At 44.9% G+C, this 25,736-nt stretch overlaps 1 protein-coding gene across 1 annotated transcript in view; it reads left to right on the top strand.

Moving 5' to 3' along the window:
• The window catches only part of dnajc3a (DnaJ (Hsp40) homolog, subfamily C, member 3a), a 120,942-nt gene that overhangs the window by 57,637 nt on the left and 37,569 nt on the right, over nt 1–25,736 (top strand). Inside the window, exons 5-8 of the mRNA XM_068034397.1 lie at nt 6,042–6,194; nt 14,348–14,529; nt 20,498–20,617; nt 20,783–20,888. Of these exons, the coding sequence (XP_067890498.1) occupies nt 6,042–6,194; nt 14,348–14,529; nt 20,498–20,617; nt 20,783–20,888 (561 nt within the window). The remainder of the gene's footprint in view (nt 1–6,041; nt 6,195–14,347; nt 14,530–20,497; nt 20,618–20,782; nt 20,889–25,736) is intronic.

The following is a 25,736-nucleotide window of genomic DNA, read 5'->3' as shown; positions in this document are numbered from 1 at the left end:
GATGCCACTGGGCTGGAGGCAGAAAATTACACTGTACAATGGAGTCCATTGTAACTGGCACCTCAAAATCAACTGAAGGGGAGGTAGAGCAGTGTCCCAGAGTTCATTATCCCTTCACAGGGACAGACTATAGCACCAATGTACAGTTGCAGCACTCTGGGGAGGAGCCACTGATTTTGGGAGATTCCAGCTCTAACGAGGAGGGTTGGAAACCCTAGGTTGCACCCCAGTTTTATTTCGCCAAGAAATATGATTTCTGTTCCATCCTCTTTCACCTCTACCTTCAGTATTAGAAAGTAATGTCACTTTATGGTTGCAGTGGAGATCTCCACTAATTCATGACTATTTCATGTAATCTATCATGGAGTCTCAGAAGGCATTTGCAATATATGGTCCGAAGGCAAGCGCTATCACTAAAGTGCGCTTGCCATGTGGCTTATTCAGGAAGCCAGCAAGTTCAGTTAAGTGTTCATAGGCACCTCTGAATGTGATGTCTTGGTGATTTGTGACACTCGTAACCCAAAGTTCTGTATCTTTTTATTAAAATTTAAACAAATTCAAAATTCGTGACTCCTCAGATACAGAAGCAGTCTGTGTAGAAATACAGCAAGACCTGGACAATATCCAGGCTTGGGCTGATAAGTGGCAAGTGACATTCGCGCCACACAAGTGCCAGGCAATGACCATCTCCAACAAGAGAGAATCTAACCATCTCCCCTTGACATTCAACAGCATTACCATTGCTGAATCCCCCAATATCAACATCCTAGGGGCTGCCATTGACAAGAAACTGAACTGGAGTAGCCATATAAATACCGTGGCTATAAGAGCAGGTCAGAGGTTAGGAATCCTGAGGCGAGTAACTCACCTCCTGACTCCCCAAAGCCTGTCCTCCATCTACAAGGCACAAGTCAGGAGTGTGATGGAATACTCTCCACTTGCCTGGATGGGTGCCGCTCCAACAACACTTAAGAAGCTCAACACCATCCAGGACAAAGCAGCCCGCTTGATTGGCACCCCATCCACAAACATTCACTCCCTCTACCATCGACGCACAGTGGCAGCAGTGTGTACCATCTACAAGATGCACTGCAGCAATGCACCAAGGCTCCTTAGACAGCACCTTCCAAACCCGTGACCTCTACCAACTAGAAGGACAAGGGCAGCAAATACATGGGAACACCACCACCTGCAAGTTCTCCTCCAAGTCACACACTATCCTGACTTGGAACTACATCACCGTTCCTTCACTGTCGCTGGGTCAAAATCCTGGAACTCCCTTCCTAACAGCACTGTGAGTATACCTACCCCAAATGGACTGCAGCAGTTCAAGAAGGCAGCTCACCACCACCATAAGGGCAATTAGGGATGGGCAATAAATGCTGGGCTGGCCAGCGTCGCCCACATCCCATGAATGAATAAAAAAAAAAAATCTTGAATTTTGTTGAAATTGGTAGTAATTATGCTTTGAGGAAGTGACGAAGATGATTGATGAAGGAAGGGCAGTGGATGTTGTCTATATGGACTTCAGTAAGGCCTTTGACAAGATCCCTCATGGCAGACTGGTACAAAAGGTGAAGTCACACGCAATCAGAGGTGAGCTGGCAAGATGGATACAGAACTGGCCCTGTCATAGAAGACAGAGGGTAGCAGTGGAAGGCTGCTTTTCTGAATGGAGGGCTTTGACTAGTGGTGTTCCGCAGGGATCAGTGCTGGGACCTTTGCTGTTTGTAGTATATATAAATGATTTGGAGGAAAATGTAGCTGGTCTGATTAGTAAGTTTGCGGACGACACAAAGGTTGGTGGAGTTGCAGGCAGTGATGAGGATTGTCAGAGGATACAGCAGGATATAGATCGGTTGGAGACTTGGGCGGAGAAATGGCAGATGAAGTTTAATCCGGACAAATGTGTGGTCATGCATTTTGCAAGATCTAATGCAGGTGGGAAGTATACAGTGAATGGCAGAACCCTTAGGAGTATTGACAGGCAGAGAGATCTGGGCGTACAAGTCCACAGGTCACTGAAAGTGGCAACGCAGGTGGATAAGGTAGTCAAGAAGGCATACGGCATGCTTGCCTTCAATGGTCGGGGCATAAGAGTATAAAAATTGGCAAGTCATGCTGCAGTTGTACAGAACTTTAGTTAGGCCACACTTGGAATATTGCGTGCAATTTTGGTCACCACACTACCAGAAGGACGTGGAGGCTTTGGAAAGGGTACAGAAGAGGTTTACCAGGATGTTGCCTGGTCTGGAGGGCATTAGCTATGAGGAGAGGTTGGATAAACTCGGATTGTTTTCACTGGAACGACTGAGGTGGAGGGGTGACATGATAGAGGTTTACAAAGTTGAGTGGCATGGACAGAGTGGATAGCCAGAAGCTTTTTTCCAGGGTGGAAGAGTCAGTTACTAGGGGACATAGGTTTAAGGTGCAAGGAGCAAAGTTTACAGGGGATGTGCGAGGCAAGTTCTTTACACAGAGGGTGGTGAATGCCTGCAACTTGCTGCTGGGGGAGGTGGTGGAAGCAGGTACGATAGCGACGTTTAAGAGGCATCTTGACAAATACATGAATAGGATGGGAATAGAGGGATATGGTCCCCGGAAGTGCAGAAGGTTTTAGTTTAGACAGGCATCAAGATCGGCACAGGCTTGGAGGGCCGAATGGCTTGTTCCTGTGCTGTATTCTTTGTTCAACCCTAATCTTAAAATAGCCTGTAGGTGTCAGTGCAGTCAATGAATTCTCCTGTGCTAAAGCTATTCAGGCCCCATCTGCTGTTCCTTAATACCATCTATGTAATTACAGCAGCACTTTGAAGTGTGTTTGATTAAAAAAAAATCAGTGATATCACTGTCCCTGCATTAATTATTGAAATGCTTAATTCACTGAATATACTAAACAGGATTAATCATTTTGCATTTTATTTTTCTGATTAATATTTAAGGTTGTAGAATTTCAGGTGCATTTAATAGTTGCTTACCACTAAATTGTCATTCTCCAGTCGCCATGTGGTTATGGTGATAGATGGAGTTCAAATACGATGATGGCAGATTATTAAATTTAATTCAATAAATCTGGTAATTTGTGGTCGAGGACAAGATAAAATGACCGGCTGGATTATCGTTAAAACCCACTAGTTTGCTAATGTCCTTCAGGGAAGTACCCTACATGTGACTGCAGTACTGCAGTCCTACATTGGTTAACTTTAATGACCTCTGGGAAACCAGGGTTGAGCAGTAAATGCATCCTTGTCACTAAAATAAAAGCAAAATACTGCAGATGCTGGAAATCTGAAATAAAAACCAGAAATGCTGGAAATACTCAGCAGGTCTGGCAGCATCTGTGGAGAGAGAAGCAGAGTTAACGTTTCAGGTCAGTGACCTATCAGAACTAGCAGATAATAGAAATGTGAAAGGTTTTGAGCAAGTAAAGTGTGGGTGGGGCAAGAGGTAACAAAGGAGAAGGTGTAGATAGGACAAGGTCACACAGAATAACCGACCGGAAGGTCATGGAGCAAAGGCAAACAATATGTTAATGGTGTGTTGAAAGACAAAGCATTAGTACAGATTGGGTGTTAATGGACTGAAAACTGAACAGCCACAAGTACACACATGAAAAAAAACAATGGGTAGCCACACTGAACAAACTAAGATCAAATAAAATAAACACAAAATATATAAAAAGAGAAAAGAAAAAATAACTAAAAGTAAAATGGGGGACCAGTCATTCTCTAAAATTATTGAACTCAATGTTCAGTTCGGCAGGCTGTAGTGTGCCTAATCGGTAAATGAGATGCTGTCCCTCGAGCTTGCATTGATGTTCACTGGAACACTGCAGCAATCCCAGGACAGAGATGTGAGCATGAGAGCAGGGGGGAGTGTTGAAATGGCAAGCAACCGGAAGCTCAGGGTCCTGTTTGCAGACTGAGCGGAGGTGTTCCGCAAAGCAGTCACCCAGTCTGCGTTTGGTCTCCCCGATGTAAAGGAGACCACGTTGTGAGCAGCGAATACAGTATACTACATTGAAAGGAGTAGAAGTAAATCGCTGCTTCACCTGAAAGGAGTGTTTGGGGCCTGGGATAGTGAGGAGAGAGGAGGTGAATGGGCAGGTATTGCACCTCCTGCAATTGCAGGGGAAGGTGCCATGGGAAGGGGACGAGGTGGTGGGGGTAATGGAGGAGTGGACCAGGGTGTCAAGGGAACGATCCCTTCGGAATGCTGACAGGGGAAGGAAGAGGAAGATGCGTTTAGTAGTGGCATCTCGCTGGAGGTGGCGGAAATGGCGGAGGATGAACCTTTGGATATGGATGCTGATGGGGTGGAAAGTGAGGACAAGGGGAACTCTGTCACGGTTCTGGGAGGGAGGGGCAGGGGTGAGGGTAGAGGTGCGGGGAATGGGCTGGACATGGTTGAGGGCCCTGTCTACCACAGTGGGGGGGAATCCACGGTTGAGGAAAAAGGAAGACATATCCGAAGCGCTGTCATAGAAGGTAGTGTCATCAGAGCAGATGCGTCGGAGACGGAGAAACTGGAAGAATGGAATGGAGTCCTTACAGGAGGCAGGGTGTGAAGAAGTGTAGTCTAGGTCGCTGTGGGAGTGAGTGGGCTTATAATGGATATTAGTCGACAGCCTATCCCCAGAGATGGAGACAGAGAAGTCGAGGAAGGGTAGGGAAGTGTCGGCGATGGACCATGTAAAGGTGAGAGAAGGGGGAAATTAGAAACAAAGTTGATAAAGTTTTCCAGGCAGTTGGGGCCAGGAAACTGGAAATTGTCAAAATGACGTAGGGTGTCAGAAGAGTCAGGGAGGTGGGAAGAGACTGGACCAGCAGAGGAAAGATAGAGTCAAGATAGGAAGAAATAAGTTCAGTGGGGCAGGAGCAGGCTTCCTTGTCACTATTGCTGAAACCTTAGAATATTTCTTTTAATGAAATGACATTAACATATAATGGTTTTAGAAAAATGGGAACTTGCTGTGATTACATCAATTTGTTCTCTTACTATTGCAAAAATAAAAAGGATAAAAGATAAGTGTTCGTTTAATCGGATCAGATATAACACACACATTTCTTGTTTTAATTGTACTCAACTACATATAATGCAGCTCTTTCACAAAATCACAGGAAGGAAGCATTGCTGGATCTGGTGCTAGGGAAGGAAGTGGACTAACTGTTTGTGGGGAACGCTTGGGTAAGGGTGATCATCATATCAAGGTTTAGATTAGTCATGGAGAAGAGCAAGGAACAATCAAAAGTAAAACTTCTAAATTGGAAGAGAGCTAACTTTGATGGGATGAGAGGTGATCTAGCCAGGGTAAAATGGAACCAAAAACTGACAGGAAAAGCTGTAATGAAACAATAGGTGATGTTTTAGGTACATTCCAACATGGTTGAAAGGTGGGGGAACTGAAGCCAGGGCTGCTTGGATGACGAAGATAGAGAATATGATGCAAAAAGTTGAGAAGTGAAATGAAAAGGAAAATATACTGGCAAAGGGAGATTGAGAATAGAATGGCAATTAACATAAAAGGGAACCCAAAGATCATCTACCAGCATGTAAATAGTAAGTAGGTATTAAGAGCAGGGGTGAGTCCGAGTAGGGGCAAAGAGGGTGACAAATGCTTAGAGGCATAGGGCAAGGCTGGAATACTTAATGAGTACTTTTTATCAGTGTTCACTAAAGAAGAGAATGCTGACAAAATATCAGTAGAATTGGAGATGTGGAGGTATTGGATGGGTTGAAAATTTATCAGCAAGATGTACTGGAAACACTGGCTATGCTTAAAGTGGATAAGTTGTCTGGTCCAGATGGTTTGCATCCCAGATTGCCAAAGGACATGCGGGTGGAGATTGCGGAGGAGCTTTCCATAATCGCCCAATCTTCCCAAGATACAGGGTAAGAAATAATTGACTAACACTAGTGGGTTTTATATCTTTAGAGGTTGGCAGTTGCAGTCTTCTGCTTTTAACTTGCCTTAAGAGCAGCAAATGAGAGATGAAGGGACCGATGTGCATTTAACTCTGATTCTATCCTTCATTTTTCAGATAAACTCTAATCCCAATGAGAAAGAAGAAAATGAAGCAAGGTCCCAATTAATTAAAGCAGATGAATTACAACGGATAATTACGCAGGCGCGAGCTGCATTTGAACACCAGGATTACACAGCTGCAATTGAATTCCTAGACACTCTTATTGAGGCAAGCTTTATCTATACCTATTCACAAGAAATAGTGATATAGCTGAAGGAGAACTTTATTCCATTCTTTGTTCAACATCTTTGAGAGTACAGCTGTGCATTCCTGTAATTTCATTCACTGGTTGTTGATTACGAATGGAAAAGCAGTCATTTTCTTTTGTTTGGCTTGGAATTTCAGTCCTATGGACAATATTCTCTGATTTGTGACCCTTGTCACCCTGTGTAACCTTGGAACAGTGCAGTTTTTTCACCCTGCCCCAATCGGTTTTTAATCATACTATATTAACTATTTTTTTAGCTATTTACACCATTGCTGTAAATTTATTTAATATTTCTACTCTTGGAAGTCTTTTACAAATATTTTTCATTTTATAGCCCTTAATATTCCAAGAATCCTCACTTTACTCATTTTATCTTCCTAATGTTGCATTATGATATTGCATCAGTACACCTGTCTTTTATTTTGCTCATCTTTATTTGTAAATGGACATCTATAATCTTGTACTTTACAAACATGTTTGGCTTCTCTGTTTATTGTCATTTGAAAGTTCAAGTCTGTTTTTATGTAGGTATAGTTTTCAAACTTATCGCACCAACACTTATTAATTTTATTCTTATGGAAGCCTAAAGGAATCTTCAAAAGCATATGGCCTGTATTATATGGGGAGGTGGAAATCTCTGGAAAAAATCCTCACTGGGATTTTTTATTGGCTCAATTTAACATTAGGATTATCCATGAAAACAAATGTGTAATCTTAGACGCCACCGTTAACAATTTTACGAGTTTAAGCTGTAAAGTTATGGATCAGTGCAAAATTAAGCTGTAGCTCTGTCCTTGCATGGTCAAGGGCAACACGTAAATGTTCTCTCCATTTTATGGAGCCGATTATAACTTGTATTGCTGTAACTGCCTTAAAATGGGCTCAGTAGCTTTATCCCTTAGGTAATCTTGATGTGGCCAGTGCCAGTTTGAACGAACCTATCACTGAGTGTCAAGTGCTCACCTGTTATCGGCAGTAGGCCCACTTCAATATGCATATAAGGGTCCTAGGACTCTAACTGCCATTTTAAGTTGGCAACGATTGGAGCTTGCACACTGAAGATTTTGGTGGGCGATGGAGGAGAAGCAGCCCAGCTGTTTTTGATATTCTATGGGGTCAGGAGGAGCAGGAACCTTCTCCCAGACCCCACAAAATAATTTGGGCTGCTGCCTCCCATCCTATCTCGCGCTTACTTTTCTGCCAACCTGGAAGGTTGGGTCTCCGCTCAGGCAAGCTGCATTGCAAGACTTCTTTGGTACTTTACAGATTGGCAGTCTGAATGCTCAAAATCATCATTAATTTGCATCTATATGGTGCTTTACTGGAGCATTTTCAAACAAAGTTTGACACCGAATCACATTAGGACAGGTGAGCGGTAGGTATCAAGGAGCATCTAAAAGGAGGCAGAGAGATTTAGGTAGGAAATTGCATAGCTAAGGGCCTAGATAGTTGGAGGCAAGCCATTGGTAGAGCAGTTAAAATCAGAGTTGCGCAAGATGCCAGAATTGGAGGAGCACAAAGATCTTTAAGGGTTTTAGGGCTGGAGAAGATTACAGTGCAAGTGAGGGATGAGGCCATGAAGGCATTTGAAAACTCTGATGAGAATTGTAAAATCGAGGTGTTGCTGGATCTGGAGCCAATGCAGGGCAAGAGCTAAATGGGTGCGAGTTGGAATACGAGTATCAGAGTTTTGGATAAGCTCAAGTTTATGGAGGGTGGAAATTTATGGCATGTGCAGGTACTGAGAAGCGACGCATGAGGTGAACAACTAGCTTAAAGGAAAAGAGGTATGGACAGGTAAATTGAATCCTTTTTCTTTTTTCACTTTACAGTTCTCTGCTGTCTCTCTTGTTCACCACAGTTCCTTTCAATGCATGCATACCCCTCGCCCATGCTCTCATTCTTGTTTCCAATGATTGTTTGGCCAGTACACCATCCTCCACCTCCATTAAATGCAGCTGATCCAAAACCCTGCTGTCTATCCTATCTTCATTGAATTCCCTTTGGCTCCCAGTTCACCCCAAGTTTAAGATTTTCATTCTTTTAAATCCCTTCATGGTCTTACCTGTGCTTATCGCTGATCTCTTCCTAGCCTTCATGTCTTCTCCCCCAAGACTAGAGTCACAGTCGTACAGCATAGAAACAGGCCCTTCGGCCCACCACATCCATGCCGACCATAATGCCTATCTATACTAATCCCACCTGCCTGCATTAATTCCACATCCCGCTATGTCTTACTCATTCAAGTACCTGTCCAGATGCCTCTTAAATGTCGCTACTGTTCTTGCCTTCACCACCACCACCTCAAGCAGCTCATTCCAGATACCCACTATTCTTTGTATGAAAACCTCCTCCCTCTCACCTTAAATCTATGCCCTCTAGTTTTAGTCACCCCTACCATGGGAAACAGACTCTGGCTATCCACCCTACCTATGCCTCTCATAATTTTATATACCTCTATCATGTCCCCTTTCAGCCTCCTTCACTCCAGGGAAAACAGACCCAGCCTATCCAATCTCTCTTTATAACTCGAGCCCTCCAAACCAGGCAACATCCTTGTGAATCTTTTCTGCACCCTCTCTACCTTAATCACATCTTTCCTGTAGTGCGGCGACCAGAACTGCACACAGTACTCCAAATGCGGCCTAACCAACGTTCTGTACAACTGTAACATGACATCCCAACTCTTGTACTCAGTGCCTCGGCCGATGAAGGCAAGCATGCCATACACCGCCTTCACCACCCTGTCTACCTGTGTTGCCACTTTTGGGGAATTATGTACTTGCACCCCAAGGTGTCTTTGCTCAAGAACACTCCCCAGGGCCCTGCCATTCACTGTATATGTCCTGCCCTGGTTTAACTTCCCAAAATGCATCACTTCACACTTGTCTGCATTAAATTCCATTTGCCACTCCCTTGTCCACTTTCCCAGTGGATCTGTATCCTGTTGTAACCTTAGACAACCTTCTTCACTGTCCACTAGACTGCCAATTTTGGTGTCCTCTGCAAACTTACTAATCATGCCCCTTACATTCACATCCAAGTCATTAATATATATGACAAACAACAGAGAGCCCAGCACAGATCCCTGCGGCACACCACTGGTCACTGGCCTCCAATCTGAAAAACAACCCTCCACTACCACCCTCTGCCTCCTATCACCAAGCCAATTTTGTACCCAATTTGCGAACTCACCCTGGATCCCATGTGTTCGAACCTTTTGGACCAGCCTACCGTGCGGGACCTTGTCAAAGGCCTTGCTAAAGTCCATGAAGACAACATCCATCGCCTTGCCCTTGTCAATCCTCTTGGTCACCTCCTCGAAAAACTCAATCAAATTTGTGAGACATGATTTCCCGTGCACAAAGCCATGCTGACTATCCCTAATCAGACCATGCCTTTCCAGATGCAGACAAATCCTGTGTCTCAGAATCCCTTCCAATTACTTTCCCACCACTGATGTAAGACTCACCGGCCTGTAGTTCCCTGGCTTATCTCTGCTGCACTGCTTAAATAACGGCACAACATTTGCTATCCTCCAGACTTCCGGTACCTCACCCGTGGCTAATGATACAAAAATCTCTGCCAGGGCCCCAGCAATCTCCTCCCTTGCTTCCCATAGCATCCTAGGATACACCTGGTCAGGCCCTGGGGATTTATCCACCTTAATGTGCTTCAATACCTCCAACACCTCCTCTTTTGTAATGTTGATATGTTACAGGATATCGCTGTTCCCTCCCTTGAACTCACTAGCTTCCATGACCTTCTCCACGGTAAATACGGACGAGAAATATTCATTTAAGACCTCGCCCGTTTCCCGTGGCTCCACACATAGATTGCCACACTGATCCTTAAGGGGACCTACTCGCTCCCTTGCTACCCTTTTACTCTTAATATACTTATAGAATCTTTTCGGATTCTCCTTTATCTTATCTGCCAGGGAAATCTCATGGCCCCTTTTCGCCCTCCCAATTTCCTTCTTAAGTGTAGTCCTATACTTCTCCAGGGACTCACTCGATCCTAGTTGCCTATACCTAACGTATGCCTCTTTCTTTGTCCTGACCAGACCCTCAATATCCCTCAAATAAAAAAAAAATGCTGGGAATACTCAGGTCTGGCAGCATCTGTGGAGAGAGAAGCAGAGTTAACATTTCGGGTCAGTGACCCTTCTCAATATCCCTCGTCAACCAAGGTTCCCTAAACATGCCAGCCTTGCCCTTCCATCTAACAGGAACATGCGGCCCTGAACTCTTCCTATCTCACTTTTAAAAGCCTCCCACTTGCCAGACATCCCTTTATCTGCAAACAGCCTCTCCCATTCAAGTTTTGAGAGTTCCTGTCTGATGCCATTGAAATTAGCCTTCCCCCAATTTAGGATTTCAACCTGAGGACCAGTCCTATCCTTTTCCATAACTATCTTGAAGCTAATACAGTTATGGTCACTGGTCCCAAAGTGCTCCCCCACTGACACATCAATCACCTGCCCATCCTCATTTCCTAAGAGGAGGTAGAGTGTAGCCCCTTCTCTAGTAGGGCCATCCACATACTGCTTCAGGGGTGGCGCAGTGGTTAGCACCGCAGCCTCACAGCTCCAGGGACCCAGGTTCAATTCTGGGTACTACCTGTGCAGAGTTTGCAAGTTCTCACTGTGACCGCGTGGGTTTTCGCCGGGTGCTCCGGTTTCCTCCCACTGCCAAAGACTTGCAGGTGATGGGTAAATTGGCCGTTGTAAATTGCCCCTAGTGTAGGTAGGTGGTAGGGAATATGGGATTACTGTAGGGTTAGTAAAAATGGGTGGTTCTTGGTCGGCACAGACTCGGTGGGCCGAAGGGCCTGTTTCAGTGCTGTATCTCTAAATATAAAATATAATATAAAACTATCCTAGACACACTTAACAAATTCTTCCCCATCTGATCCCTTAGCAATAAGGCAGTCCCAGTCAATATTAGGCAAGTTAAAATCACCTACTATTACAACCTATCTGTGATTTCCCTATATATGCTCCTTCACTTCCCTCTGACTGTTGGGGGGCCTGTAGTATAATCCCATCAAAGTAATCACCCCTTTCTTATTTCTAAGTTCTACCCATATGGCCTCGCTGGACATTCCCCCCGGGATATCCTCTCTCAGTATTGCCATGATGTTCTCTCTAATCAATAGTGCAACTCCCCCTCCTCTCTAACCTCCACCTCTGTCACGCCGGAAGGATCGGTGCCCCGGAGCATTGAGCTGCCAGTCCTGCCCATCCTTTAACCACGTTTCTGTAATAGCTATAATATCACAATCCCATGTACTGATCCATGCTCTGAGTTCATCTGCCTTACCTGTAAGGCTTCTTGCATTAAAGTAAATGCAGTTTAGCCTACCAGACCTTCCATGCTCCCTGTCCTGCCCCTGCCCGGCCTGCCTACTGGACTTTCTTCTTTAACCTCTACATTTGCCTCAACGATCTCATCTGAGAGACGACTACTTTGGGTCCCACCCCACCTGCAAGACTAGTTTAAACCCTCCCGAGTAGTACTAGCAAACCTCCCCGCAAGGATATTGGTCCCCCTCCAGTTTAGATGCAACCCGTCCTTGTACAGGTCACCTCTGCACCAGAAGAGATCCCAATGATCCAAATAGCTGAAGCCCTCCCGCCTACACCAGCTCTTCAGACACGCTAACCCCCCTATTCCTACCCTCACTAGCACGTGGCACAGCGAGTAATCCTGAGATTACAACCCTAGAGGTCCTGCTTTTTAACCTTCTGCCAAACTCCCTATATTCACTTTGCAAGACCTCATCTCTCTTCCTGCCTATGTCGTTAGTACAAATATGGACCATGACCTCTGGCTGCTCATCCTCTTTCAGAAGGGGAGTCTATGTTCACATAACTCTTGTACCATGTGCAGCAAGACCTGGGCAGCATTCAGACTTGTGGCAAATGACATTCGTGCCACACAAGTGCCAGGCAATGACCATCTCCAGCAAGAGAGAATCTAGCAAAGAAACAAAGAGTAGGAATAAACGGGTCTTTTTCTGAATGGCAGGCAGTGACTAGTGGGGTACTTCAGGGATTGGTGCCAAGACCCCAGCTATTCACAATATATATTAATGATATAGATGAGGGAATTAAATGTAATATCTCCAGATTTGCAGATGAGACAAAACTGGATGGGAGGGTGAGTTGTGAGGAGGACGCAGAGAGGCTTAAGTGTGATTTAGACAAGTTGAGTGAGTGGGCAAATGCGTGGCAGATGCAGTATAATGTGGATAAATGTGAGGTTATCCACTTTGGTAGCAAAAACAGGAAGGCAGATTATTATCTGAATGGCTATAAACTGAAAGAGGGGAATATGCAACGAGACCTGGGTGTTCTCGTACACCAGTCGCTGAAGGTAAGCATGCAGGTGCAACAGGCAGTAAAAAAGGCAAACAGTATGTTGGTCTTCATAGCAAGAGGATTCGAGTACAGGAGCAGGGATGTCTTGCTGCAATTATACATGGCCTTGGTGAGGCCACACCTGAAATATTGTGTGCAGTTTTGGTCTCCTTATCTGAGGAAGGGTGTTCTTGCTATAGAGGGAGTGCAGCAAAGGTTTACCAGTCTGATCCCTGGGATGGCGAGACTGACGTATGAAGAGAGATTGAGTCGGTTAGGATTATATTCGCTGGAGTTCAGAAGAGTGAGGTGCGGGCAGGGGGGAGATCTCATAGAAACCTATAAAATTCTAACAGGACTTGACAGGGTAGATGCAGGAAGGATGTTCCCGATGATGGGGGAGTCCAGAACCAGGGGTCATAGTCTAAGGATACGGGGTAAACCTTTCAGGACTGAGATGAGGAGAAATTTCTTCACCCAGAGCGTGGTGAGCCTGTGGAATTCGCTACCACAGAAAGCAGTTGAGGCCAAAACATTGTATGTTTTCAAGAATGAGTTAAATATAGCTCTTGGGGCAAAAGGGATTAAAGGATATGCGGGGGGAAAGCAGGAACAGGTTACTGAGTTGGCTGATCAGCCATGATCATAATGAATGGCGGAGCAGACTCGAAGGACTGAATGGATTACTCCTATTTTCTATGTTTTAATCATCTGTCCTTGACATTCCAACAGCATTACCATTGTTGAATTCCCTCATCAACATCCTGGGGGTTACCATTGACCAGAAACTTTACTGGCCTGGCCACAAGAGCATGTCAGAGGCTGGAACTTCTGTGGTGGGTAACTCAACCTCTTGACTCCCTGAAGCCCGTCCACCATCTACAAGTCTGAAGTGTAATGGAATACTCTCCACTTGCCTGGATGAGTGCAACTCCAACAATCCTCAAAGTTTGACACCATCCAAGACCAGTGCGCTTAATCGACACCCCATCCAGCATCTGAATCGTTCACTCCCTCGCCACCAGTGCACAGTGGCAGCAGTGTGTACCATCTAAAAGATGGTAGCATCAGTGCAGGAATTTCACTGACCTCCCCCCCCACCCCCCCCCCCTCCCCTGGGAACTGTGATTGACAACTGCAGAATATATGCACAGAGACTAGTGCCGCAAGTTCACTGACAGTTCCCGGGAGGAGAGTTAGATTGACAACTGCACACTGCATACAGAAATGCACTGCAGCAACTTGCCAAGGCTCCTCCTCCTTCCAAATCCATGATCTCTGCCACTTAGAAGATCAAGGGCAGCAGATGCATGGGACTGCCACCACCTGCAAGTTCCCCTCCAAATCACTCACCATCCTGACTTGGGCATATATTGTAGTTTCTTCACCGTCACTGGGTCAAAATCCTAGAGCTCCCTCCCTAACAACACTAGGTGTACCTATACCACATGGACTTCAGTGTTTCAAGAAGGCTTGACATCATCTTGTCAAGGGCAATTGGGGATGGGCAATAAATATTGGCCTTGTCAGCGATGCTCACATTACAAGAACAAAAACAAAGCTCTTCACTTTGCCCCACCATTAGAAATCCCTCCTAATGTCTCCTTTGGCTCAACTTTCATTTTTTGATTCTTCCTAATTGGGACATTTTCTATTTTAAAGATGTTATACAAGTGCAAGTTGCTGCCTTAAGTTTATAAAAAATTCTCTAATTTCATAATAAATGTCACTGTCTTTCTTTTGCATCAGACCTGTGTTTGGGATTCTAAGTTGAGAGAGCTTCGGGCAGAATGTTACATACAGATTGATGAAAGTGGAAAAGCAATAAGTGACTTGAAAGCAGCATCAAAACTTAAACATGACAATACTGAAGCATTCTACAAAATCAGTATAATCTATTACCAGCTTGGAGACCATGAAATGTCTCTTGGGTAAGCATCTTACTCCTTTTTCTTTGATTTAATCTTCTGCTATTTTTAAATAGCAAACCATACAGCCTTCGTCAGTTTGTTCAATTCAGTCTTTTTGTTCGCCACCTTTGTTAGCCATTTCATTAATTTTGGGTGGAGCGGTTTGATCTAAAATATTTTGTAGGATGAATTCTTATCCAGGAAAAATGTAGAATTTGTTGCTACCATTTTTGAAGTATGAAAGAAGTAATTGTAGCAGTGTTGTAAGTCCTTCAGAATTTTTGGCACATTGAGATATAAAGGCCCTTCCGAGTGGGCTAGGAGGTGGGAAGGCTGGCAAAATGGCCGGTAAGGTGTCTGGGTAGGGGTGCCCAATGTCTTCCTGCCACTGTGCCATTTTGCCAGCAGCAGGAAAGTTAGTGGCTTGGATGCCCACTGGGAGGCCAATTGAACCACTTAAGTGGCCAATTAAAGGTGACTTCCTGCTTTGGCTGTCATTTTGCCTGCTGCCAAGTGTTGAGACTGCTGGGTGAAACCTGCTGACCTCCCAGTGGGCTCAGGAGGGGGAATCCTCCCTGGTGGCAATGACTACCCTCGCGCCAACAACGCCATTGGCGCTCAGTGACCTCACCCCCGTGCAAAATGCTGCCTCTGGTCCCATCACCCTCTGAAGCGGGGTTGCGTTCTGCTTAGGGCCCAGCAGCGGGACTTCAGCCTTCTCCATATAATTCAGCAGAACGTATGTTTGGTACACATTAGGGTTGTGGATTGGGGTTGGGACTATAACAGTGTAGCCCCAGTTCTCTTCACTAGTAGTTCTAGGATCATGGCTCCTCACCGAAAGCTTCTGATCTGATGAGTCAGAGCCAGACTTCCTACAGTATTTATTTTTGATTCTACTAGTCAAAAAGAAAAAGGAAGCATTTGTAAGGGCTGGAAGGCTAGGAACAGATGAAGCACTTGAGGAATATAAAGACAGTAGGAAGGAACTTAAGCAAGGAGTTAGGAGGGCTAAAAGGGCTCCTGAAAAGTCATTGGCAAACAGGATTAAGGAAAATCCCAAGGCTTTTTATACGTAGATAAAGAGCAAGAGGGTAACCAGGGAAAGGGTTGGCCCACTCAAGGACAGAGATGGGAATCTATGTGTGGAGCCAGAGGAAATGGGCGAGGTGCTAAATGAGTACTTTGCATCAGTATTCACCAAAGAGAAGGACTTGGTGGATGATGAGCCTAGGGAAGGGAGTGCAGATAGTCTCAGTCATCTCATTATCAAAAAGGAGGAGGTGTTGGGTGTCTTGCAAAGCATTAAGGTAGAAAAGTCCCCAGGGCCTTATGGGATCTACCCCAGAATACTGAGGGAGGCAAGGGAAGCAATTGCTGGGGCCTTGACAGAAATCTTTGCATCCTCATTGGCTACAGGTGAGGTCCCAGAGGACTGGAGAATAACCAATGTTGTTCCTTTGTTTAAGAAGGGTGGTAAGGATAATCCAGGAAATTATAGGCCGGTGAGCCTTATGTCAGTGGTAGGGAAACTATTAGAGAGGATTCTTCGGGACAGGATTTACTCCCATTTGGAAACAAACAAACTTATTAACGAGAGACAGCATGGTTTTGTGAAGGGGAGGTCGTGTCTTATTAATTTGATTGAGTTTTTTGAGGAAGTGATGAAGATATTTGATGAGGGAAGGGCAGTGGATGTTGTCTATATGGACTTTAGTAAAGCCTTTGACAAGGTCCCGCATGGCAGACTGGTGCAAAAGGTGAAGTCACATGGGATCAGAGGTGAGCTGGCAAGATGGATACAGAACTGGCTCAGTCACAGAAGACAGGGTAACAGTGGATGGGTGTTTTTCAAAATGGAGGGATGTGACTAGTGGTGTTCCGCAGGGATCAGTGCTGGGACCTTTGCTGTTTGTAGTATATATAAATGATTTGGAGAAAAATGTAGCTGGTCTGGTTAGTAAGTTTGCGGACGACACAAAGGTTGCTGGAGTTGCGGATAATGATGAGGATTGTCAGAGGATACAGCAGGATATAGGTCGGTTGGAAACTTGGGCGGAGAAATGGCAGATGGAGTTTAATCCGGACAAATGTGAGGTAATGCATTTTGGAAAGCCTAATGCAGGTGGGAGGTATACAGTAAATGGCAGAACCCTTAGGAGTATTGACAGGCAGAGAGATCTGGGTGTATAGGTCCACAGGTCACTGAAAGTGGCAACGCGGGTGGATAAGGTAGTCAAGAAGGCATAAGGCATGCTTGCCTTCATCGGTCGGGGCATAGAGTATAAAAATTGGCAAGTCATGTTGCAGCTGTACAGAATCTTAGTTAGGCCACACTTAGAATATTGCGTGCAGTTCTGGTCGCTACACTACCAGAAGGACGTGGAGGCTTTGGAGAGGGTACAGAGGAGGTTTACCAGGATGTTGCCTGGTCTGGAGGGCATTAGCTGAGGAGAGGTTTGATAAACTCGGATTGTTTTCACTGGAACGACGGAGGTGGAGAGGCGACATGATAGAGGTTTACAAAGTTATGAGCGGCATGGACAGAGTGGATAGTCAGAAGCTTTTTCCCAGGGTGGAAGAGTCAGTTACTAGGGGACATAGGTTTAAGGTGTAAGGAGCAAAGTTTAGAGGGGATGTGCGAGGCAAGTTCTTTACACAGAGGGTGGTGAGTGCCTGGAACTTGCTGCCAGGGGAGGTGGTGGAAGTAGACATGATAGCGACGTTTAAGAGACATCTTGACAAATATATGAATAAGAATGGAATAGAGGGATATGGGCCCCAGAAGTGCAGAAGGTGTTAGTTTAGGCAGGCATCAAGATCGACGCAGGCTTGGAGGGCCGAATGGCCTGTTCCTGTGCTGTACTGTTCTTTGTTCTTTGTACTGTAAGGGGGAAAAAATGGGAGGTGATGAGTAATGAAAGGGTTGTGGAAGCAGTAGTAACTTTGCATTTCAAGTATCTATCTAATTCCATTTTCAAAGTGTGCAGGGCTGTGCAGAAGGAGCAAGCGAGTGGGACGAATTGGTTGCACTTTCAGAGAGCTGGCACAGGCATGATGGTCCAGATGGCCTCCTTCAGTGCTGTATGATTCTGTGATTCTAAGAGTTGCTAATGAGGCCTTGGTCAGTCATACGTTTGTTGATTTTATAGTGGAATTAATGTTAACATTGGATTTGTGGCTTCTTCGAAAAACTACATCATACATACTGTAATCGAATTTATGCAGCATCTGTAGGCAAATAAGAATGGTCATTGCAAATGGAGTGTGAGAAAAGATTACCTAGGCATATTTTCCTTTATGAAATACATGTTGCCTATAGCTGTCTTGGTCAGGAGATCTTTCCCACGTGCAGGTGTTTTTAAAAAAAAAAAAATACATATCACTAAATCTGTGGCATTGATTGCTGAGTGGAGATCTGCTGTCATATGACAGTTGGGATTGTTAACAACAGCTTGCATTTATATAGCACCCTTATCATAGTAAAATGTTCCAAGTCACAGGTTTGACACTGAGCCACATTAGCAACAAAAAAGTGATGAGTAAAATATTACATAATGCATGACACTCCAGGCAGTGCACAGTGCAGTATAATTATTATAGATGGAAATTTGTAACCTCTTGGCCCGGCATATATCCCACTCTACCATTACCATCAAGCCGGGGGACCAATCTTGGTCCAGTGCAGAGTGCAGGAGGGCATTCCAGGAGCAGCACCGGCATACCTCAAAATGAGGTGTCAACCTGGGGAAGCTACAACCCAGAACTACTTGCGTGCCAAACAGCGTACGCAGCATGAGATAGACAGAGCTAAGTGATCCCATAACCAACGGATCAGATCTGCAGTCCTGCCACAATCAGTCGTGAATGGTGGTGGACAATTAAACAACTAACTGGAGGAGGTGGCTCCACAAATATCCCCATCCTCAATGATGGGGGAGCCCAGCACGTTAGTGCAAAACATAACGCTGAAGCATTTGCAACAATCTTCAGCCAGAAGTGCTGAGTTGGTGATCCATCTCTGCCTCCTCCTGAAGTCCTCAGCATCATAGATGCCAGTTTTCAGCTAATTCGATGCACTCCGTGTGATATCAAGAAACGACGGAAGGCATTGAATACTGCAAAGGCTATGGCCCTTGACAACATTCCAGCAATAGTACTGAAGACCTGTGCTCCAGGACTTGCCACATCCCTAGCCAAGCTGTTCCAGTACAGCTACAACATTGGCATCTACCTGGCAATGTGGAAAATTGCTCAAGTATGTCCTGTACACACAAAGCAGGACAAGTCCAACCCGGCCAATTAGCGCCCCATCAGTCTACTCTCAATCATCAGTAAAGTGATGGCAGGTGTCATCGACAGTGCTGTCAAGCAGCACTTGCTTCGCAATAACCTGCTCAGTGACGCTAAGTTTGATGAGTGCTCAGTTTGGGTTTTGCCAGGGCCTTTTAGCTCCAGACCTCATTACGGTCTTGGTTCAAACATGGACAAAAGAGCTGAACTCAAGAGGTGAGGTGGGAGTGACTGCCATTGACATCAAGGCAGCATTTGACCGAGTTTGGCATCAAGGAGCCCTAGCAAAACTGGAGTCAATGGGAATCGGTGAAAACTCTCCGCTGGTTGGAGTCATACCTAGTCAAAGGAAGATGTGGTTGTAGGAGGTCAATCATCTGAGCTCCAGGATATCACTGCAGGAGTTCCTCGGAGTAGTGTGCTAGGCCCAACTATCTTCAGCTGCTTCATCAGTGACCTTCCTTCAAAGATAAGGTCAGAAATGGAGATGTTCGCTGATGATTGCACAATTTTCAGCACCATTCATGACCCCCAGGCTTGGGCTGATGAGTGGCAAGTAACATTCACGCCACACAAGTGCCAGGCAATGACCATCTCCAACAATAATCTAACCTGATCCCCTTGACATTCAATGGCATTACAATCACTGAATCCCCCACTATCAACACCTTGGGGGTTTCCATTGACCAGAAGCTGATTTGGAGTAGCCATATAAATACCATGGCTACAGGAGCAAGTCAGAGGTTAGGAATCCTGCGGTGACTATCTTGCCTCCTGACTCTCCAAAGCCTGTCCACCATCTACAAGTGGAATACTCTCCCCTTGCTTGGATGGGTGCAACTCCAACAACACTCTAAGCTCAACACCCTCCAGGACAAAGCAGTCCGCTTGATTGACACCCCATCTACAAACATTCACTCCCTCCACCACCGACACACAGTGGCAGCAGTGTGTACCATCTACAAGATGCACTGCAGCAAGGCACCAAGGCTCCTTAGACAGCACCTTCCAAACCTACAACCTCTACCGCCTAGAAGGACAAGGGCAGTAGTCGCATGGGAACACCACCACCTGCAAGTTCCCCTCCAAGCCACACACCATCTTGACGTGAACTATATCACTGTTCACTGTTGTTGGGTCAGAATCCTGGAACTCCCTTCCCAACAGCACTGTAGGTGTACCTACCCCACATAGACTGCAGCGGTTCAAGGCAGCTCACCACCACCACCTCATGGGCAATTAAGGATGGGTATTAAATGCTGGCCTAGCCAGCGGCGCCCACGTCGCAGGAATGAATATAAAAAAAAAACGTCCTTTGTTCCTGCATTCTGTCTGTGGTATCTTCACTGTTTATCAACAACAAAGTTATCACTCTGTACCTCTGCGAGATTGATTATAGCAAATTTGCTGCAGTGTGCATGGCTAAGGAAGTATTGGTTTGGTTTGATTTTGAGCCAACGCAATAAAACATTTCCTCTTTGTTAGTGCTTTTTTTGTTTTGGTGGGGATAAAAGCAGAGGGGAAGAAGCTGGTATAAACTCCTTTTGGACCTGAGGCCAATCCCACCATCTTTCCCGCCTCACCCCATCAATTTCTTTTGATTATCACATTACTTTCTAGAATTAGAGTTTAGTCCTATGAGATTTTGCTGGCATTGCATTAAATGATGTAGCATTTTGTTTTCCTTTATATACAGTGAAATTCGGGAATGTCTGAAATTAGATCCGGATCACAAACTCTGTTTTGCCCACTATAAACAAGTGAAAAAACTGAACAAGCAGTTGTCAACTGGAGAAGACCTCGTAAGACAAGAAAAGTAAGTTTTGATATTTCAACTTAGAATGTATTCTGTTCATACTAGAGTTTTTGTAGTGTTCGGCGTAGCCTTAGTGACAGTAATTAGGTCCCCGTGCTTATTACAACAAAGAATACAGAAATATTGCTTTTAATAGTACAGTGTCAATGTTTTCTTTTATGACAGATACTCTGATGCTGTCAGTAAATATGAATCTGCTATGAAAACTGAGCCAAATGTTCTTCAATATACTTTGTATGCAACGGAAAGAATTTGTCATTGCTTATCAAAGGTAAGAAGTTTAGTTAATTGACTTTGTGTTTTTGTTTCTGAATATGCTGGATATATGATGGTAGCGTGTATTATAACCATTATATTATAACCATTTGTTTCGAGCATTGTTCCCTAAGTTATGCTTCTGAGAATTTTAACATTCAGTTGTCTGGTGAGATGGCATACTTCTTGAATCACAAGGTTGTGGGTTCAAGTCCTCCTCTAGATCATCTGCAGTTGACACTTTGGAACTGAAAAGAGTGCTGCATTTTCATAGATGCCATCCTTCAGATGAGGCACTAAATCAAAGCCTTGTCTGCCTATTCCGATGAATTTAAGGGTACTAAAGGTACCATGACATTATTCAAAACACTTTAAGTTTTGGTTCATGCATCAGCCAATATTCAACCTTTGCCAACACCATCATCATTAACTGATTATTTGTCCTTTGGTAGAATGTTTCTGGCGAAGGTGGAATCTGTCCAAGTCGGACGGGTTGCACCTGAAACGGAATGGGACCAAGATCCTTGCAGGAAGGTTTGCTGTTTGGGGGGAGGGGGGTTTAAACTAATTTGGCAGGGGGGTGGAATACAGAGTGGAGGTACAGTAAGGGGGGGGGGTGGTGGGGATGTAAAAGAATGTAACTTTGCACAATTGATCAAGGAGATAATTACTGCAGTAAGGAGGGATGATATCTTCGAAGGTTCCTCAAATGAGGCCATATGGGTAGAACATAAAAACAAAAAGGGGGCAATCGCTTTGCTGGGAGTGTACTCCAGGCCTCCAAACAGTCAGGGAGAGTTAGAGGAGCGGATATGTAGGCAAATCTCAGAGGTGTAAAAATAAGAGGGTAATGGGGGATTTCAACTTCCCCAATATCAATTGGGATAGTCTTGGCATAAAAGGCTTAAAGGGGGTGGAATTCTTACAGTGCATCCAGGTGATTGTTTTGAGCCAGCACGTAGAAAGTCCTACATGAGGAGGGGCGGTACTGGACATTATCCTGGGGAATGAAGCTGGACAAGTGGTGGAAGTGTCAGTGGGGGAGCCTTTCGGGGATAGTGACCATAACTCTAAGATTGAAGTTAGTTATGGACAGGGACAAAGATGGACTGGAAATAAAGGTACTGAATTGGGGGAAGGCCAATTTCAATATGATAAAACAGGATCTGGCCAAAGAGGACTGGGAACAGCTACTTGTACGAAAGTCTACATCACATCATTGGGAGTCATTCATAAAGGAAATAGTGAGAATTCCGGGCCAACATGTGCCCCTAAAGGTGAAGGGTAGGACCAACAAGTCTAGGGAACCATGGATATCAAAGGATATAGAGGATTGGATCAGGGAAAAAAAAGGAGGCTTATGGCAGATTCAGAGGGCTGAAAACAGTGGAGGCCCTAGAGGAGTATAGAAAGTGTAGGGGGGTACTTTATAAAAAAAAAAGTAATGAGAGTGAAGAGGGGACATGAAAAAACACTGGTGGGCAAGATAAAGGAAAATCCCAAAGCATTTTATAAGTATATCAAGGGCAAGAGGATAACCAGGGAAGGAGTAGGGCCCATTAGGGACCAAAGTGGCAATCTGTGTGGAGCTGGAGGATGTAGGTGGGGTTTTAAATGATTACTTTTCATCTGTGTTCACAATGGAGAAGGACGATGTAGGTGTAGAGATCGGTGGGGGTGGGGGGGGATTGTGATTTATTTCTTTATTTAAAGATACAGCACTGAAACAGGCCTTTCGGCTCACCGAGTCTGTGCCGACCATCAACCACCCATTTATACTAATCCTACATTAATCCCATATTCCTACCACATCCCCACCTTCCCTCAATTCCCCTGAACAAATTAGCATTGAAAGGGAGGAGGTTTTAGCGGGCTTAAAAGTGGATAAATCCCCAGGCCCAGATGAGATGTATCCCAGGCTGGTATGTGGGGCAAGGGAGGAGATAGCAGGGCCTCTGACACAAATTTTCAAATCCTCTCTGGCCACAGGAGAAGTGCCAGAGGACTGGAGGACAGTGAATGTGGTACCATTATTCAAGAAGGGTAGTAGGGATTAACCAGGTAATTGCAGGCCTATGAGTCTAACATCAGTGGTAGGGTAACTATTGGAAAAAATTCTGAGGGACAGGATTAATCTCCACTTGGAGAGGCAGGGATTAATCAAGGATAGTCAGCATGGCTTTGACAGGGGGATCATGTCTAATACATTTGATTGAATTTTTCGAGGAGCTGACGAGATGTGTAGATGAGGGTAAAGCAGTTGATGTAGTCTATATTGGTTTCAGTAAACCTTTTGATAAGGTCCCACATGGGACCAAGAAGATAAGAGCCCATGGGATCGAGGGCAATTTGGCAAATTGGATCCAAAATTGGCTTAGTGGAAGGAGGCAGAGGGTGACGGTTGAGCGTTGTTTTTGCAATTGGAAGCCTGTGCCCAGTGGTGTACCACTGGGATCGGTGCTGGTACCCTTGCTGTTTGCAGTGTACATTGATGATTTAGATGTGAAGATAGGAGGTATGATCAGTAAGTTTGCAGATTTTTAGTTTAGAGATACAGCATTGAAACAGGCCCTTCGGCCCACCGAGTCTGTGCCAACCATCAACCACCCATTTATACTAATCCTACACTAATCCCATATTCCTACCACATCCCCACCTGTCCCTGTATTTCCCTACCACCTACCTATACTAGGGGCAATTTATAATGGCTAATTAACCTATCAACCTGCAAGTCTTTGGCATGTGGGAGGAAACCGGAGCACCCGGAGGAAACCCACGCAGACACAGGGAGAACTTGCAAACTCCACACAGGCAGTACCCAGAATTGAACCCGGGTCGCTGGAGCTGTGAGGCTGCGGTGCTAACCACTGCGCTACTGTTGGTGGTGTCGTAAATAGTGAGGAGGAAAGACTTAGATTACAGGACGATATAGATGGGCTGGTAAGATGGGCGGAGCAGTGGCAAATGGAATTTAATTCTGAGAAGTGTGAGGTGATGCATTTTGGGAGGACTAACAAGGCAAGGGAATATACAATGGATGGTCGGACCCAAGGAAGTACAGAAGGTCAGCGGGACCTTGGTGTACTTGTCCAAAGATCACCGAAGGCAGCAACACAGGTAGATAAGGTGGTTAAGAAGGCATATGGGATACTTGCCTTGATTAGCCGAGGCACAGAATATAAGAGCAGGGAGGTTATAGTTTAGTTTTAGAGATATAGCGCTGAAACTATGATGGAGCTGTATAAAATGCTAGTTAGGCCACAGCTGGAGTACTGGTGTACAGTTTTGGTCACCACACTATAGGAAGGATGTGATTGCACTGGAGAGAGTGCAGAGGAGATTTACCAGGATGTTGCCTGGGCTGGAGCGTTTCAGCTATGAAGAGAGACTAGATAGGCTAAGGTTGTTTTCCTTAGAGCAAAGAAGGCTGAGGGGGGACCTGATTGAGGTATACAAAATTGAGGGGCATAGATAGGGTAGATAGGAAAAAATCTTTTCCCTCAACAGAGGTGTCAGTAACCAGGGGGCATAGATTTAAGGTAAGGGGCATGAGGTTAAAAGGGGATTTGAGGAAAAAAAATTTCACCCAGAGGGTGGTTGGAATCTGGAACACACTGCCTGAAGGCAAGAACCCTGAACATTTAAGATATACTTAGAAGAGCGTTTGAAACACCATAGCATACAAGGCTATGGGCCAAGTGCTGGAAAATGGGATTAGAATAGATATTTGCTCGATGGTTGGCACAGACACTATGAGCTGAAGGGCCTGTTTCTGTGCTGCATAACTCAACTCTGATGTGTGCAAAATAGCTGCCATGTTTCCCCGCTAAATGATAAATTCACCATGTGAAGTGCTTTATTTCTAGTATTCTAAAGTTTAAGCACAGTTAGAGGCATTAGTTTGGATTAAATGGATCAGTTGTTGCTTTCCATCAAGCTGCCAATCTCTGTGGGAAGAGGCCTGCCAGCTAGCCATGGCAAGGGGATAAAGAAGTTCAAGGAGGAGCTGGTTTTGTCCAGCTCTGTGCCTTCTCGTGGCTAAGTCAGCTTGAGATTGGAGGTCCTGAGATCATTATATCCTGCCTGCTGCCTTTTAACACCCAAAGAGATAAATACTGGAGAAAATGAGATTTGTATCCTTTTTAAGAAAAAAGACTTGGCTTGACAGCTATCCAAAAGAAACAAGATCTTGTACCTGATAGATTTCAACCCAGGTTCTAGACAGAATCAAAAACAAAGTGGTGGAAATACTCAGCACGTTTGGCAGAGTCTGTGGAGAGAGAAACCGTTAATGTTTCAGGTCTGTGACCTTTCATCAGAACTGGCAAAAGTTAGAAATATTGCTTTTGAGCAAGTGAAAGGGGGGACGAATGGAGGAAAAGACTAACAGAAGGGAGGTCTATGAAATATGGAGGGCAGGAGAGATTAAATGACTAACGCCAAGGGGAGTGGTAATGAGACAAGTAATGAAACAAAAGATGGGTCTTGAGGTGTAACTGGCAGCATAGCAACCATCCAAACACAAGGGGATTAAGAAAGAAATGGGGAAAACTAACCAAAACAAAAAGCGAGATAAGAAAAAAAAATCAGGGCAAGAGACCAGAATCCGGCCGGCTAAATGTTTCCATCTGGCCTGAGGGTGTAAACTCTTCCCAGGGCCGTTACTCATCCTGACCATGATTGGAGATGAGAAATTTCCCTGGATCAGTCCGGCATTTAAGCTATTGCATTCAGTTTCGCAGGTGACAGCTACTGACTCTCTCAGTTTCAGAGAGTGTAATGCTCTTAAAATTTTTTTAAAAGTCAATTCTTTCAAAAAACGATGGTTGTCAGTTTCACAGCTCGCAGCTGCTAACTTCGGGAA

This window comes from Heterodontus francisci, chromosome 6 (assembly GCF_036365525.1).
Source record: "Heterodontus francisci isolate sHetFra1 chromosome 6, sHetFra1.hap1, whole genome shotgun sequence".
Lineage (NCBI taxonomy): Eukaryota > Metazoa > Chordata > Chondrichthyes > Heterodontiformes > Heterodontidae > Heterodontus > Heterodontus francisci.
The sequence above is the reverse complement of the archived record's forward strand: the minus strand, read 5'-3'. Positions and strand labels throughout refer to the sequence as shown.